The sequence below is a fragment of the Drosophila gunungcola genome, unplaced genomic scaffold, assembly GCF_025200985.1.
Source record: "Drosophila gunungcola strain Sukarami unplaced genomic scaffold, Dgunungcola_SK_2 000001F, whole genome shotgun sequence".
Taxonomy (NCBI): Eukaryota; Metazoa; Arthropoda; class Insecta; order Diptera; family Drosophilidae; genus Drosophila; species Drosophila gunungcola.
In genome coordinates, this window is record NW_026453197.1 from 19,910,192 (window position 1) to 19,926,955 (window position 16,764).

At 35.7% G+C, this 16,764-nt stretch overlaps 1 protein-coding gene across 1 annotated transcript; it reads right to left on the minus strand.

Moving 5' to 3' along the window:
- Positions 1–918: 918 nt before the first annotated feature.
- Positions 919–14,242, minus strand: LOC128262255 (sine oculis-binding protein homolog). Its single transcript, XM_052996411.1, has 2 exons — positions 13,991–14,242; positions 919–2,263 (listed from the first exon to the last, which is right to left on the minus strand). The coding sequence occupies exon 2, from the start codon at positions 2,261–2,263 to the stop codon at positions 1,304–1,306; it is 960 nt and encodes a 319-aa protein (XP_052852371.1). The 5' UTR covers positions 13,991–14,242; the 3' UTR covers positions 919–1,303.
- Positions 14,243–16,764: the final 2,522 nt, after the last annotated feature.

Below are 16,764 nucleotides of genomic sequence, written 5' to 3' on the forward strand. Positions count from 1 at the left end.
TTAAACGAAATACTTGATCTTTCTAAGTTTTTCTATCAGTGTACAAAAGTATTATGCCAAGCACATGTTCAGATAGACCGATCCCTACAACAACTACTGATCCCGGCACGTTCCAGCCCCATTTGAATACTGCGCATGAATAATTACTTAATGGCAAATGGCAAACAGGCGCTGGCAAAGTGTTTGCTCAGCAGAGATTTAGCAGCGCAGTGCAAAATTTCGACCAAACGAGATAGTGCAAATAGTGCTACGCGTGCAAATTCTGTCTGATCTACAGATGTTTACAGAGTTATAAATATTAAGCAATCAATTTAAATCAATGAGCAAACTACGCAAGCCAAATAGTTGGTAATTAATTCTGAGTTGTATAAACAATGAATCGAATCCATGTTTATGTTGAGGTTCTTTCTTATTCTTAATAAATATTAAAAAAATAAATTCAAATTATCTGCCAGTACAAAACATATTAACTTGCAACATCAAACATAAATATTAATCCAAAAATGTTCATAAATGAAAATTCTTTTACAAAAAATTAAGAAACCCAATTAAAGTAAATGCTTAAGTTATTGTGCCTAACTTATATTTTCTATACAAGATAAAATTTCACCTGAAAAAAGTGAAAATTTAAGAGGGAATTATCATTACATCAAACACTGCTAAATAAAATGTATTAATTTAACTTTTCTTTTAAGTAATTAGTTTGTAAAAAGGTTTTCACAATTTCGCGCTTATCAACCTTAGTATTTTTGCCTTTAAGAACTTTTCCATAAATTTGTAAAACAATGTAGTCTACTTTTGGGTAACAACAGCATAATAATTTATAGTTTCCAAAGTGTCCGTTTTCATGATCGTTCATTATGGCGCCACTCAGATACCTACCTTTTCTTAAATCAATTGTATATTTTATTATTAAAATGTTGTTGTTTATTTATTTTTAACCATATTCGTATTTATTTGATCAAGTTTCGCTGTTTTGCATAGGACAAATGTACAAGAATCTGAAATAGTTTAATCATGCTTACGGTCTACACAAACAAGAAGTGGTTCTTTAATTACATATTTACAATAAAATATACATATTTTCATAGATGTAGTACACAGAAAAAAAATTTGGCAGTATCAATTTGATATTCAAAGGTTTTACTTGAAGAATGTAAAATTGATAAGCTTTTTCTTTTTTTTCGAACATATCAAATCGACAATTGATATCAAAACAAGTCTCATTTGTTATAAATTTATTTTCTGTGCAGATGTAGATGTAGTTGTGTATGTGTGTGTGGTTAAGGAAGGTAGCCTCTCTCTACTTGAATCTCAGCAGGTTGTCCGCTCCACCCAAGGGACCATGACCAAAGTGCAGGGCATCCGAAGTGGATTCCGATCGGGTGCGTGCCTCCAGCACAGAAGCCACTCGCTGCTGGCCACTGATGTAGCCCAGGGATCCGGAACCTAGGTAGACATTTCCATTGGCCAGCCGGACAAAGCCCAGTCCACCTGAGCCCAAGGCTATGGCATCTCCTCCCTGGGATCCACCGCCTTGAGATCTTGGCTGCACGGATAATTGCTGCTGGGCTAGGATTGCGGAATTGGCTCGAGAATCTATCTGGATGCCATTCGCCGCCGGAGAACCCACATGTGCTCCATAGCGATCGAAGAAACTGGATCCCCCGAGGAATGGACCCGGTGTCTCATCAATATCATTGTCAATAATTTCGATGACAGCATATTGCCTTAGTTGTCTGCCATTGGACACATAGGATTCTCCGGGAGAAATCAAGGCCTGTTTGCCAAAGGGTATGCGTAGATTTCCACCCTCCGGTAGAGGAGCTGGTCCCGTGGGCGGCACCACAATGGGCGTGGCCAGAGTGGGGGGTCCATAGATGGGCTTAAAAGTGGGGGCGCCATGGAAGCTAATAGATGTTATGGGGGCAGCCACCGGAGGGGGTATATAAGTGGAAACCACCTGCTTGGGCGGCAGATAATGACTAACGATACTGGCAGCCGGAGCAGTGGGATGAATCGGTATCCTGGGAATCGGAATCCTGGCCGTTGGAAGTGGCGGCAGTGCGGGAATCGGTGGCAGCGGATGAATCGTGGGCAGGGCACTAAATTGATGGCCTGTATATACCGATCCGGGTCCCGAAGGAGCCGATGGAATACTAGGTCTCGTGGGTCTGTTGTAATGATAGCCCACATCGGCTTGGCAGAAGGCCAACGATAGCTGCAACAGCAGCCCCAGAATACTCAGTCGGTGGTAAGGCATCTGTAATTGGAATTTGAAAGAGATTAGCTAAAAGCATGTGTAATTAAAAACTTAAGAGACTTATTAAAAGAGGAAATGTATAGCGATAGAAGCGAAATATAGCTTAGCACACATGTAATTGGTTTATGACATCACATAACCGCTCAATCAATTCGATAAATGTTTAATGAGCAGCCGTAAACATAATTGATCCAAAATCACTCAACTCTAGTGGTTGCCGCTGTCTACAAGTTAGATATCCTAAAAACTATTTGGGTATTGACGAAATTCGTATAATTCTTTATAGGTAAAATAAAAATGGATATATTAAATAATATATGAGTAAATTACATTGTAGGATTCCAATTTATCTCACAAAATATTGTTCATCAACTTAAGCTCTTCAATAAATTTACAAAAAGGTGAAACAAAAAGTGAACTGCAAGAGTATCTACAATTCGCTCTGCTTTAAATCTCTCAAACTTCACTCTTTTTGATTTAATTGATTTAATTTCGCAGTGAGCCGAGTTAAAAGTAACTGGTTGTGGTTTGCCGGTAAATCGGTGAATCGTTGAATTGTTGAGTAGCCTCTGTCTCTGGATCGAGTTGGCCGCTACTGTTACTGGCGTGGTATTTCATGCGCAGATCGTTGCCCAAGGCGGCTATCATAATGGGAGGCGGTGGTTGGAAAAGAGCCACAAGCTAATTAGTAAATCGGATGGACAACATCTCATAGTCACCAGGGGTCTTTCATCCATTCACCATTATTTATACAAAGCGTCCCCACAAATCTCCAGCCAATTAAATCAAATCGCTGCACTTAATTGGATATTTATATTCATTCGTCCTATTAACACTTCCCACACAAATAGCCCTCCTTTGTGTGGCATTATCAATCTTCTTGGGCGCACTAAACAAAAGCCAACAGCAAGGCGGTCGGTTTAATGATATTTATCAACTGGCAGTCGCCACCACTGAACAAACAGCAATGCACTGAACAAAATGTAATTATTTGCAATGTTTTTCAAATAAAAAAATAAATATTACATATATTATATATTATATATTAAAGTAGAACATTTGTGATTCTCAGAAATAAGATTTGTTTAACGTTTATGTGCTTTTATTTTTATCATAAGAAATATTATTATTTTTTTAAATTGTAATTGCTTTTGAAATATATTTAAAATTGAAATATTTTAAAATTTTAAATAAAAATAAAATTCGAAAGGTCAGATCTTTATACTTTTACTTTAATAATTTCTTTATTTTTATTGGCATAAAACATAAAAGCAATCGTTTTTAACAATATTGGGTAATTTTAAAGATTCCCTTTTATTTTTTTTATAATTCTCTATCTAATGACTTTTTTTCCCTGTGTAGACACAAAAACAAACAGCCACTGTACTATAGTAACTGGCAGCAGGTTCAAACTCAGGGGCCATGGTTAAAACGGGACCAAAGGGGGCGTAAAGGGGGCGGGGCGTGGGAAGTGTGCGGCCAAGTGGCGTGTGGTCATTGTTGTTGTTGCTGTTGTTGTTATTGTTTTTGCTGCGTGGGCGTTGCTCTGGTGTCAGTTGTGGGTTCAGATCATGCATCGAGTTGTTGCTGGCTCACTTGCCGTTGTTTACATAAAAGGCGTTTAATTAAGTCATTAACAAGGGGGAGATAATAATGCATTTATTTATGTAGTGCCACCAAATGGATTGTAAAAAGTTTTTGTTGTCTTTGGATTGTTAGACTTACAATCAGTTATAAAATTGTTATTACCTAAGGCTATTGTTAAAAATCAAACCAATTCATGCCTCATAATTTAATATTATATTCAATTTTATAGTCCGCGTTTCCATTAATATTACAGAATACGAATCCTGTTCATAACTGTTTGATTTAGTTCTCTGAAGAGTTTTAGTTATGTTTAACTTCCCCAAACAAGTTTGTTGCCTAAGTCTTTTGTTTATGTACCTCCGCTGACGAATAAATCTCCTGCTACGCACAAAAGTTCCTCTGACTTAAAAAACCACTTATCTTGAGCCCAGCTCAAATAGATTTGTAATAAATTATGCTTTATATGCACGATAATAAATCAATAAATTGTGGCCATACGCAATTTTTTGCTGGTCATCGATTTTTCTTGTCTTTTTGCTAACTTTTTTTGCGTGTGCTCAATTTTTTTTTTTTGCATACTGCGAAAACGCATTTTTCTGCACAGAGCTGGCAGCGTGTGCCAAGTATAGTATACGAAAGGAGCAGGGGTTTTTTTCTTTATTGAAAACAGGGAAAACACACGCCATATAAGAGGGGAAAGGGGGGGAAATCAGGGGCTTTGGAGGTGACAGTTCAGACAGTGACATTGAAGGGGTGGTCAAAGATAGTTTTTAGATTAGATCAGGTTAAAAACTGTGAGTAAAGTTTTCTCAATAATATACATTAAAACTTTTAATATAAAAGCATATTTTTTTTATGAAAGAACAAAAAAAAAAAAGGAAAGTCTTATATAGTTTTCAGATTAACAATATAAATTGTGGATGGTAAAAAATTATGATCAAAATTTAAAAAATGAAATGTACCTAGTGATGAATGTAAATATTAGCTTGCGTTGAGTAATATGATAAATTCCTTTTCTTACTGGACTTGAAAGGCACTTCTTGTCATTAAAAATTAGTTGAAATAAAACATATTAAAAGAAAATGTAAAAATATGTTTACTTAATTTCATTGGCATACATTTCCTATTGATTAATAGAAGCTTGTTAAGTAACTTAATAAATTCCAGTAATAGTAATAGACTTGAAACGCATTTCTCACCATTACAAATTCTGTGAAGTAAAACATATGAAAACCATATTTTTGTTATGAGAGAAGAAGTAGAAAACATAGATATGCTTACCTAATTTTAATAACTTACATTTCCTACTGATTAAAATTAGCTTGTTAAGTAATTTGATAAATTCCTTTTTTATAATTTTAGGAAAACCTTCCCCTCTTCCCAACGCCACTGGACTTGAAAGGCACTTGGCCAGCAGGCAAAAACGTCAACTTGCGTGTTGTTGGCCACTTCAGGCTCAATGAATGAATTGCATTGATTGAACGGCTCACGCACCTCGCTTTGGGCCTGGCTTTTTTTAGCTCACATCGCTCTATAAATTTTCTGTGGATTTTCCGCCGCCAGGGAACAGAGGGGCGGGGCAGGGAGTGGGCGGAAGGTGGTGGAAAGCGGGGTGGGAAAACTGTGTCAATGCAGCTCTCGGACTCGCTTTGATTTGTTGATAACTTTTGCGTGGCACATTGCATCACCGAAAATGTGGCGCATTTTTTTTTGTATTTTATTTTTGGCAGCGGAAATTAGATTTTAAGCCAATCGGTTAATTAAAATCCTTTACGATTTTCCCACTCACTTTTGAGTGAGTATCAGCCAAAGGCTAAGAAGTTGCGGCCATAAAACGTAATCAATGCGTTGCATATTAAGTTGCAGCGGTCCAGTAGCCAGGATGTCACGTTATGGCCTCCTTCTCTCTGCAAGTTGTGCAATTTGCAGTCTTTTTATTTCTATATTTTTGGGTTTTACGGATTAGCTGGAGGGGCGTTTTGTTTGGGTTTTCGGATTGCATTGCGTTTAAACTGGTTTTGATAAACTGGTATCAATTGGCATCTCGATACTTAAAATAATCTCGGGATGATGGTGTCGAGCAGGGCCGGAATGCGAATTGCTGGCTATTGCATCAGTGGGGGTTGCTAGCCGAGTTGCCGGCACATTAATCACTCGGCTGTACATCCTTCTACCATAGATTTACACGCCGAAAATGAACATGTCCAGACCGAGTGGACATATCATGACAAATGTTGCGTATGCGCCGCGTTGACCGACTAAGAAACGTGAAAGGAACTGTTTTGGTGTCGCTTGAAGGTAGAATACTCTTACAAAACGTTCAATAGCTACTGATTTTTTTTAATAATTACTAAATTGTTTAAGAGTTTTTGTTTAAAGCAATAAAAATCTATTTTTTTATATTTATATTTTAAAAATAAATTATTAAGTTTCCTTATATTGAAAACTAAACGTTGCTATAATATTGTACGCATCTCTAGACTTACTGATTGATAATGAAAAAGCTTAACAACTTAAACATAATAATTTATGGTTAAATATATTAATGAAAAAACAAATTCTTAATACATTTTTAAACTAAAATATGATAGTTTGCCCTAATTTAAAGCAATAAGAATCAATTTTTTTATCAAAAAATTAAACCGTGAAATATAAAGTAATCTTATATTGAAATCCAAATGTTTTTATAATTTTTACGCATTTTCGGACAAACTGTCTTAAGGAAAAGGCTTAACACATTAAAAATAATATCCTCGAAATTACATGACTTAATGGTAGTTGATGAAACAAAACTTTATTAATCAATAAAAAAACTCGCACTTTTATTATTTTCCTTATTCTCTCTTCCTAAAATTGAAGTAATAAAAATATGTCATCAAATGTCAGCCAAACGTTATATAGCTAAGTTAAATCATTACTTTATTTCCTTATAAAAAAAAACCCATTAGCTATCCTGAGGCCATCAAACCCCTCAATGCGATCTCGTCGCCCGCAATCGTTTAAGGGTACTCAGAAAAAAGTTATCAAATCGAACGACAAGTTTTTAATTACCAACGCAGCCCAGCGCAGCACAGCACTTTCAAATGCGTAAACTAGTTGTCTAGTTGCCAGACAGTCAGACCATTGCAGATTTCAATTAAAAATCTTTGAGACTGCAACTCCAGACATCGAATTCAACACACACAGTGTGTCTGGCTGGCACTGGCACTCGAAAAAACAGAGTCAGCGTCAGAGTCCCAGAGACCGAGATCCAAAGACATGGCCCGATTAGGGTGTGTCGCTGAGTATCTCCCTCTGATGAGGCGGCTTTTAGAGGCTCGGACATTTGGGGCCTTAGGGGAGATCGCAATTCGAGGATCTGGGGCGAAACTGAGGAGGGGAAGGGGTGGATTCAGGGGACGGAGTACCGAGGACTGGCAAAATTTGCGTAAGTTGCCGGCGCGTAACTCGAGCGCTGCCTTTCCAAATGGCTTCCAATCTGGCCACGCAATCTTGACCAGGCCTCCTTGTTGACCAGTACACAGGAAAAAAATATAAAGCTCTACTTGGTATTTTGGATATTAACAGGTAGCAAATAAATCCACTTGTACCATTCTATAGTGATCTTATGATACTATCTGATCCATTGATAATATTTTTATAAAAAGACAGGGTCATTTTTATAGATAATAATAAATAATACGTTTGTTTGCTCAAATTAGGATTTTTAATTAAAACCATCAAAACCTTTTATAACTTTTATGATCTATTGAATTTATAGAATATTCTTTTGAAAAACCAGCTAAATAAATAATATTATAATAAATAACAAACAGGTTAAACATAAAAAAACACCATTTAAAAATTATATATTATTTTATTACTCCAAGGATATCATGGTTATTAAGACTTTTGAATGGTGGTATAAATTGAGATCATATCCTTTTATTTGTAAAATAACAAAAAAACATTGAACTATTGTTTTTTGTGTACCTACTCCACAACGCAGTAGGAAAATTGATTGACTTGAGGCGTTTTTCGACGCATTTTCCTCTTGCGCTTTTCAGCGTTTTTCACGCCAAATGTGGAACGCACTTAAAATGCCGCTAATTGATGTCGTTCGCAGCCAGCGACGCTGTTGCAGGTTGCATGTCGCTAGTTGCTAGTTGCTGGTTGTCGCGGCTAGTTGCAACATCTGAATCTATCTGGAAGCAAATCTACTATGATCTGAGTGGGCCTATCTCGTTCTGGCCAATGATAATTTACTTAATCACTCATGTTTCGCAGCTTAAATTCTTTTGAGCAATTAAAGCGGGTGTTCGAGCGAGTCTAATTGTACAAAATATATTTGGCAGCCCAAAGGTGGTAAATTGCTTAGTACAGTTGCAATAGAATATGCGAGATACATTTATGAATTACAAAAAATCTAAGCTAATAGATTATATACTCTTTTGTTGTGTATATAATAATTAGGAAACATTTCGAAATTGTATTGAAATTAAATACTTGCACCATTTTTTTGTTTAGTTTTTAAGACAAAAGAAGCCAAGAGAAACTTCTGCTGACATTGATATTTGTTAATTGCATTGTAACAAGGCGGATCTATATCTAAGGCAATTAGAAAGTTCAGTCTATCAAGACAATGATTTAAGTGGAAACAATTGTAAGCTGTAATTAGTTATTGAATTGGGTCTGTCTGGGTCTGCATTTTAAGGTGTACACAGAAAAAATTTCGATTAAAGAATGTAACAAATAATGTAGTAGTTTCTGAAGAAAAATAAAGTAAAAATTGTGGCTCATTTGAAGAAACATAACATAATATAATTTAATTATTTATTATTTATATGTGTTATACAATAATATAATTTGTTTTTGCTCAGATTGTGCTCAAATTGTTTAAATGAAACCACTTCCCCACCTTAAAATTTCCCAATGCACAGTTCAAGGCAACTGATCACACATTTTCCAGCCTTTATTCTTTGCGAAACCGAAATTCTAATCAAAAGCTACGCCTTTCGTGGCCGGGCCGCCACGCCCACATGTGCGTTAACTAAGGCCAAATTGAAAGCAAAACGCAATTTGTTGCTGAACATTACCTAATAACTTGCATCAAATGACAGCCGCATTGACCTGGATACCAATAGCGAAAAATAAGCATAAACAAGAAGTAACATGTGTATGCTATATAAGTGCCAATAAAAATGTTTCAATAAGTTGGGACAGGTGCTAACAGCTATGCAAATGCAACAGCAGCAGCAAGAGCAACACATCACTGCACAATCGAAGGAAACAACAATTAAGATCCGGCGATTAAAGATCCGAAACAGTGAGTTAAAACTATTAATGAGGGGGGCCAAAAAACACAAGGCAGATTCAACCCGTTTTCAAATCAAGTTCGTTGCCTCAGTCTTTCGTTTTCGCAGGCAGGCAGGGGCTTTGGCATTTTGATAAAGCAATTAAAACGGAATTAAAGTGAAGCAACAACACAAACAAAGCTGAACTGAAATTCGTCACAAATGCCAGCGACATTGGACGATTTATTTTGAAAGGTTCTGCTAATTGCGAGGTTCCAGCAAAAGTGTCAACTGGTGAGTACCAAAAAGGGGCGGTGTGACCTCCAACACATTCTAACGCCCGCTGACATATCACGAACTTTGTCTGGGAAATGCAAATTGAATTTGGGCTCAAGTAACTTCGCTCCGATCAATTTGCATAGCACTCATAGTCATAGTGCAAACTCGAATTGAGAAATCGCCAACAAACAAAACAAAAAGAGATTCAGATTCAAACGAAATCGAAATCGAAATCGAAAGGGGCATATGCGTGACTACCCGACTGCCTGACTGACTTAAGTAACTCAACCCAACTTGAACTCGGCCCACAATCAATAATTTGGCCAATTTGAACTTTTGACTGGCCCACAATAATCGACGCCTCGGGGAAAAATCTGAATAACGGGAGGCTAAGAAACAATGGTTTGGATAAAATTGGTTTCTTCTTCGAAATGTTTTGGATACTCAATTGGCTAGTTGCGAAATACCAGTGGGAGTTTCATTCAAAATAAGGTTCGGTTGGGAAATTTTTGGGAATTTGAAATACCTTCGGTACGCCTATTAAATGATGGCCATTCATCAATAACAACATTTAACAATTAGTATAAATACTAAATAGAAATTTAATTCGATTAATAACCAAAAGCATAACAAACATTTCGAATTTTGAAAAAATTTGTTCAGCTCTTATCATTGCCAAATATGTTTACAAGAATAAAGACATTCTTAAAAATTTCTTTTAAAGAAAGAATCAGAATTAATTAGAAAAACGTAGTAAATAATATATTTAAATAGATTTCTAAAAATAAGTTTAAATATTCAGCAAAAACATTACTGTTAGGACTTATGTGTAATATTTAAAAATAGTGGTTTCTGTTTATTAGACGTAAATATTCCTAATTATTTTATCAATTTGATCAGTCTAAGTCTATTGATGTATTTAAATTTATTTAGTGCAATATTTATGTAATATGCAACGAAATGAAATGTTAATCTTTAGACCTTCAAAACTCTTTAAATGTTTTTTGAACCATTTCTTATCTTCTCTGAAATTCAATTTTGAGAAATATCCAATCAACTGCTTAGTTACCCAAAGGTCAGTGGGTGGAAACCCTTTCGACAGCCTAAAGACTTTTCCAGTCTTGTAAACCAATCTCCCGCTGGGCTCAATCAATTTCGGGTTCAATCACTGAGTGGATGGCTTTGCTTTTCCGCGCTCTTCAATTCAATTTGATTTTTCTGATTGCTAGACGATATTAAATGCTTGTAAGTTTTGTAAATACTTTCAATTAATTCGACGGTCTGCCCTTGTTATTGTTTGTTTTTTTGTTTCGACTTGGGTTTCGATATTCGATTCGCTTACATTTACATTGGGATTTCACAACAATTGTTTGTTTTCCTGCTGCTGCTGCTGTTGTAATTGAACTTTGCACCGAAATGTTTGCTTTGGTTAATTTGTAAATTGAACATTTAGCGGGCGAAGATACAAGAGTTACACAATCCAATGGCCCAACTGGGCGACGCCCACCCTTAATGAAGCCAAAGGTTGGATCTTGGCCACTCCACTTCCCCTTCAAGAGGGTAATTAATGTAAGTCTCGCAAGGGGGAAACTCAATTAGTAATTGTCTGTCTCAGGGACCCTCTTGTTTTTCTGTTTCTGTTACTGTTTCTGTCGCTGTTTTTGACTCCAACTCAGAGTGTCTTGTAAGGTTGTCGGGCGAAATGTCAACGGTTTTATACGCATTTCTAGGTGCAGCCCAGACTTTGGCTTGTGCCTCACCTCAAACTTGGTTCTGGTTTCCTTTTTTTTCCATTTTATTTTATTAATTTTTCTGCAATAAGTTGAGCTCACTTGAATTTCAAATCCATGTTCACCTGCTTCAGTCGGTTTCCCCCGGGGGAATTGTCAGGGTTCTGACTTGATTATGACACATATCTCGTGTGGGGAAATCAAATTGAATTGAAATAAAAGTCATTTAACTTTGCTTCATTAATTAGCCTTGTTTGATGGCTGCGCTAATAGTGTTAATTAAAATGACCCAAAGATGTGCCATAGTATATTATAAAAAACAAAAAGTCATCTTAAGTAAAGCGAAGTTTTTATACTCTAAAAGAAAGCCATAAAGTAAGATTTATGGGTATTCTAGTAGTACATTAAATATATAGAAAGAAGCAATACAATTTATAGGGTTGAGACCATTTGTTAACAACAATTTCGGGTTTTTTGTTCTACAAAATAATTTTTGTAAACAACTAAGACAAGCTCTTAGCTTTTAGTTGGTCGGCGAATTTGGAAATATAGTATAATAAATAATTGCACTGGTTGGTTTCAAAGTCTTTCTTTCGAGGATAAACATGAAATGGTGGTTTTTAAACCACTCAAGCGGTAATTTATTTTAAAAGGAATTGGAATTGTTTCCAAAATACTGTTTAACTCTGAAAAAATGTATAATTCACAGGCTTTTTAATTGAATGAAATTTGTTTAGTTTACAGTCATTTTATAAGAATTTGTTTTGTAATGCCTTGGTAATATAAAAACACAAAATCAAACTTTATTCAGAGGGTATATGACTGGTTTTATTGGGGTTAATCAATATAAGTTGTAAAATATTTTCAACGGAATTGAAATTGCTTCCAAGAAAATGTTAAGCTCAGAAAATATGATGTTACGGTGAAATAAAAATTACAGAATTTGCAACTCACTGAGATGCCTTTAAATCTTTAATCATATATCAAATATAAATCTAAAACTAATTTAATTCTTAACCATAAAATGTATACCTAAGAAGCGCCAAATTAGTCTTGATTGGTAATAAATTTTAAGGGTGATAGCATCACGCACTTGGCCCTGACCTTGGCAGCCCGAAAGACAAACAGTTATCGAGAATTAATATCACTCGGCTAGTTTCAGGTCTTCTTTTCGGCATTTCCATTTGCTAGTTTTTTCATTGCAATTAAAAGTCGTGGGAATGAAATTTGCATATGCAAATTGGATGATGGAATACAGTTCGAGATTTGCGAATTTTTTTTGTATGTGTCTGCTTTGCTTTGGTTTCGCCAAAAAGTTTTTTTTTGCTTTTGACAATGACATTGAATGGCTAGTGTGTAACAATTTGCCAAGCTTGTCATTCGTAAGGCGGAAGTTTTAATAGGTAATTCGTTTTTAACACTCTCGGAATAGAGAAATGAGAGTGGGATGATGCTGGCAAAAATTCGCAGATTTTAAGTCAATCAATCAAAAGACTTAGGCAACGAACTTGCTTTCAGTTTGCAATTTTCTGCTGTAACCACATTTGTTTGGACAATCTGTAGCTGCATTGTATTTAAATTTATTCTGTGTCTGATTTTATTGGACCCACCACGTAGTCAGGGCAGCTGCAATTGCCAATGGCTCTATTTCAATTCGGTTTCATTTCGATTTGAGTTTGAGCTCGAATTTGAGTTTGAGTCTGGGGGCTGACATTTTCCATTTCAATTTGAATGAACTTTATCGATGGATGTCTCCTGCCGGTCGCTGTTCACTCAATTAAAATTAATATGCAAATTAGTCTGTCTGCCACCGTGTGACGTCTGTCAGCCTGATTAAAGCGCAATTCGCTTGCAATTTCAATGGCCAATTCCATTTAAATTGAATCTAATCAAAGTAATCCGTAATATAAAGACATTTGTAATTGTCATTCAGCAACAAAGTCTGACTTCCCTTGTCGTAGTATAGTTGATACCCACTGAAAACTAAGCTATATTCTTCATACTACTTAGCACAATTTGTATTTATTAGATATTGCACATTTCCGCATTGCAAGGGGTTGACAAAATAAACTAAACAAACTGGTATGAATATTAATAAATGTGAGCCAACACTAGATTTTTATTTATGTATAGATCCTCTTAAAAAGCCAATAATTTTTTATGGCGCTATGTTTATGCAATCTGTGACATTTGGCCTATTGAAAGTTCTCGATGAAAAACAAAGCTTAAGCCGAAAAATGTTGTCATACATAAATAGTTCTATTTCACGTTTTTCTGATATATGCGTTGAATATTTAAACAGGCAAACTTTAATTTGTTAAATGGTTTTAATCTTTATGCAATCTGTGGCATTTCGATTTCAGATAGTTTTCTAGGAAAAAAAAAGTATAATCAAAAAATAGTGGCTTATTTTCAATAATAAGTAAGTATTTAGATAGAGTTCACATTTAATATTCAGGGAGTTTAAAGTTTAATAATAATAATAAATCAGAACGAATATGTTTTTATAAAATATGTTTTTGGAAAAAAATCGAACCGTAATCGTAAAAAGGTTTTGCTCATTTCATTTTTAAAAATTATGATCAAAAATACAATTTGGTCTCTATTTTAAGCTATGAAGCATTTTGAATCGGAGCTAAATTTTTGTTTAGCATTATTATTATTGTTATTCCATTTTTGACATTTGCTTAATCTAATGTTCTAACGTCAAAAACATAACACATGGACATCATAAATATTCGTTTTAGTCGATGCTCAGGAACTTTCGTGCGAAAGTGAATAATAATAATCCAACGATTTCCGAAATTTATGCCAAAAACTGGCTCACATACGCCCCGTTGACTCCTCATTTTTCTTACCTTCACTTTTGTTTAGAACTCAATTATTTGATGTATCCAAAATTAAGTGTGTTTTTATTCCAAATGCTGTGTTTATTTTTTTTTTGAAGTGACTTAAAAAACACAGGGGAGTTTTACGCTGGCACCATATACTATAGAGGATAAAGGATATGGAAGCTTGATCCTTGGCTGCACTTCACTTCCGCACGTTTTAAAGTCCGCGATTTATTTCGAGGCGATCGCGACGCTTTCGGTTTGAAGGCGTTTGCTCCACTGAACCACTTTTTATGCAACGCCAAGTAGAAGTAGCCGTTCGACTCCGAAAGTCCGGTATTCCGAGCAGCCAACGAATGCGCCGCGAAAAACGAACAAACGAAGGCTTCTCTTCGGCTCCGGTTTAAGTCTCCGCTGGCGAGGCTTTCGAAGATGGTATCCAACTTTTAAACTTAACCCTTGAATAAATAGTATGCAAATAGCCCCGAGATTACCAGCCCATTGGCCTTTAATCGGCAGCTAATTAAATTTCAGATCGCCTGCAATTAGAGAGACAGCTAGACAAAGGCCACTCCCTAAAGGCCTCCTAATCACGGTTATTATTTATGGGCTTTGGGATAAATCATGATCAAATTGAACTATAAATCTGTGAGCTGAAAATTGCCGCCGGTGGCAATGCTAAAATTGCTACAACATTTCATATTTCAAATGCTCGATCAAACAAATCGTAAATTGAAATCGGTGCACCATGCTTATGACTTTATTTGGACAATGGGCTGGCGAATCGATGTGAGAGTTTATCAAGTCATAAACTATATAAAGTGTCAGTGCAGTGTGCATGTAAAGTTTCATAATCACAGGAGTCTTAAAGTGGAGTGTCTGGGCATGTCCATGCTGTCGATTCTGCGAGTTTGTTGTTGCAATGTTGCTGTTGCACTGCAATGTTGGCTGCTAATGTTGCCGTTGTTCCCACCTATAAACCGTCAAACCCGAAAGTGAGTGTGAATTATTGCACTTTGTCTTGACACGACTTTTTCGGGCTGCTCTCCTGGCCCTCCTTCAAAAATGCCCAAAAATCCATATTCCCCAAGACTCAAGTACTAAATCCATACCATATCGTTGCGAGGGGCCTGGTCAAATGTTATCTAAATGTCTCACACTTACCCATTACATAAGCTTTTCATTTCACATGCCCAGGCAAAAATAATATTCGATTGTTCCATTGGTTAAAGATCAAAGTTATTATTGTGTGAGCATTGAGGATGGCCATTTGTTTTGAAAGAAGTTGGGTAGCGATTTTGAGGGTATAATGGTTTTTGGAGTAAATTTGCTAATGGTGACAATAAACAGAAGAAAAATTAATATGATATAAAATTTTTAATGAAAAAGAGTAGCCTCTAATGCCAAATTGGTAAATTTAAACTAAAATTTTGTAAATATGTAGTTTATGATTTGTAAGAGGAATATTATAATATTTTATACTGTAAAATTGTTAGTTAAAATTAAATCTAAAATTTAAACTTTTTGAATTCGGACTCCGCATGTAAATAAAACGTGATTTAGGTACGTTTTCATGATTTTTATGACTGTATAATTTTTACGATATCATTTGAAATTAAAATCTTACCGAAATCTAAGTAAAACATAATTAAATGGCTTCTTGCTCCCTGAGGAAATCAAATCCAATTTGGGAAGTCCCAATAATCTTAAAATTTATTGTTCTCTGAAGAAGTCCATAAAAAAAATTAAATATCTCCCATAAAATCTTCGATTAGAGTATTAAAACTTACCGAAAACCACAAAAACTTTCTTGCCGCTCTTTTCGTGCCCGTTGACAACTATTCGTGTATGTGGGATAATAGCTTATTGTGGTCTATAAATTATAGCAACCTGTTGTGGCCGTTGCCATTGCCATTTCTGAACTTGAACTCAACTTTCAAATTGAACAAGTTTCGCGATCGACTAGCTCATTGTGCTATTTAATCTGCCGGAGTCTTTGAAATGATCTTCTTTTGTAGGGAGAGCGCTGCTCTTCACTTTCAAATCAGCGGCTTCCGCTTCGATTTGCATATTGGCTATTTAGCCATTTAGCACCCTGGTCTAATCTTATATTATTTTAACTGAATGACCACCCCGAGTAATGTGTTTTCTCACTTCTGGTGCTGACAACTCAATTGACGAGTGACGGCGGCGGCGGCAACCAGTCAAAGGTGCTTAATGTGCCTCAGACACGCAATCTGCTCCGAAAAGTCATCGAATAATAATTCCCACCGAATCAACTGCAAACTCAACGTAAACACTAAAAAATCCAAAACCATAAAGCAAGAGCAAATCTGAAGACGGAGGCGCACGTTTACAGCAAATAAAATTAGCTGCCTGTCTTGGTAATTGCACTGCCGCCTGCATTTTGGCTAGAAGTTGCAGTCCGACTTGCAGGCGAATACAAAAAGAGACCGTCACCAGCACACCACAATGGCAGACACAGGCAATGCCACGAATGAGAAATTTGGGGGCGACTTTTTGAGCCAGTGATGTCGGCAGACAATTTAAAGAATATTTAAGATCAACCACAAAAAAAGTAGAAAAAAACCTTATAAATTAAAGCCAAATATTGAATGTATACCCCTTTGTATAAAAATATATGCATTTTTATAACATTTTTAATAACAAGGACTTTTTAATGGAAAAACAAGATTTTTTTACGGTTTTTTGGTTAAAACTTATCCAAATGGCAACCGTTTTCTAAAAGAATGACTGTTTTAAGCAGCTAAAGATCTAAATAAACAAACCTCATCACTTTT

Coding starts and splice junctions, on each gene's coding strand:
- LOC128262255 (XM_052996411.1), bottom strand. CDS start 2,263: ATGCCTTACCACCGACTGAGTATTCTGGGGCTGCTGTTGCAGCTATCG.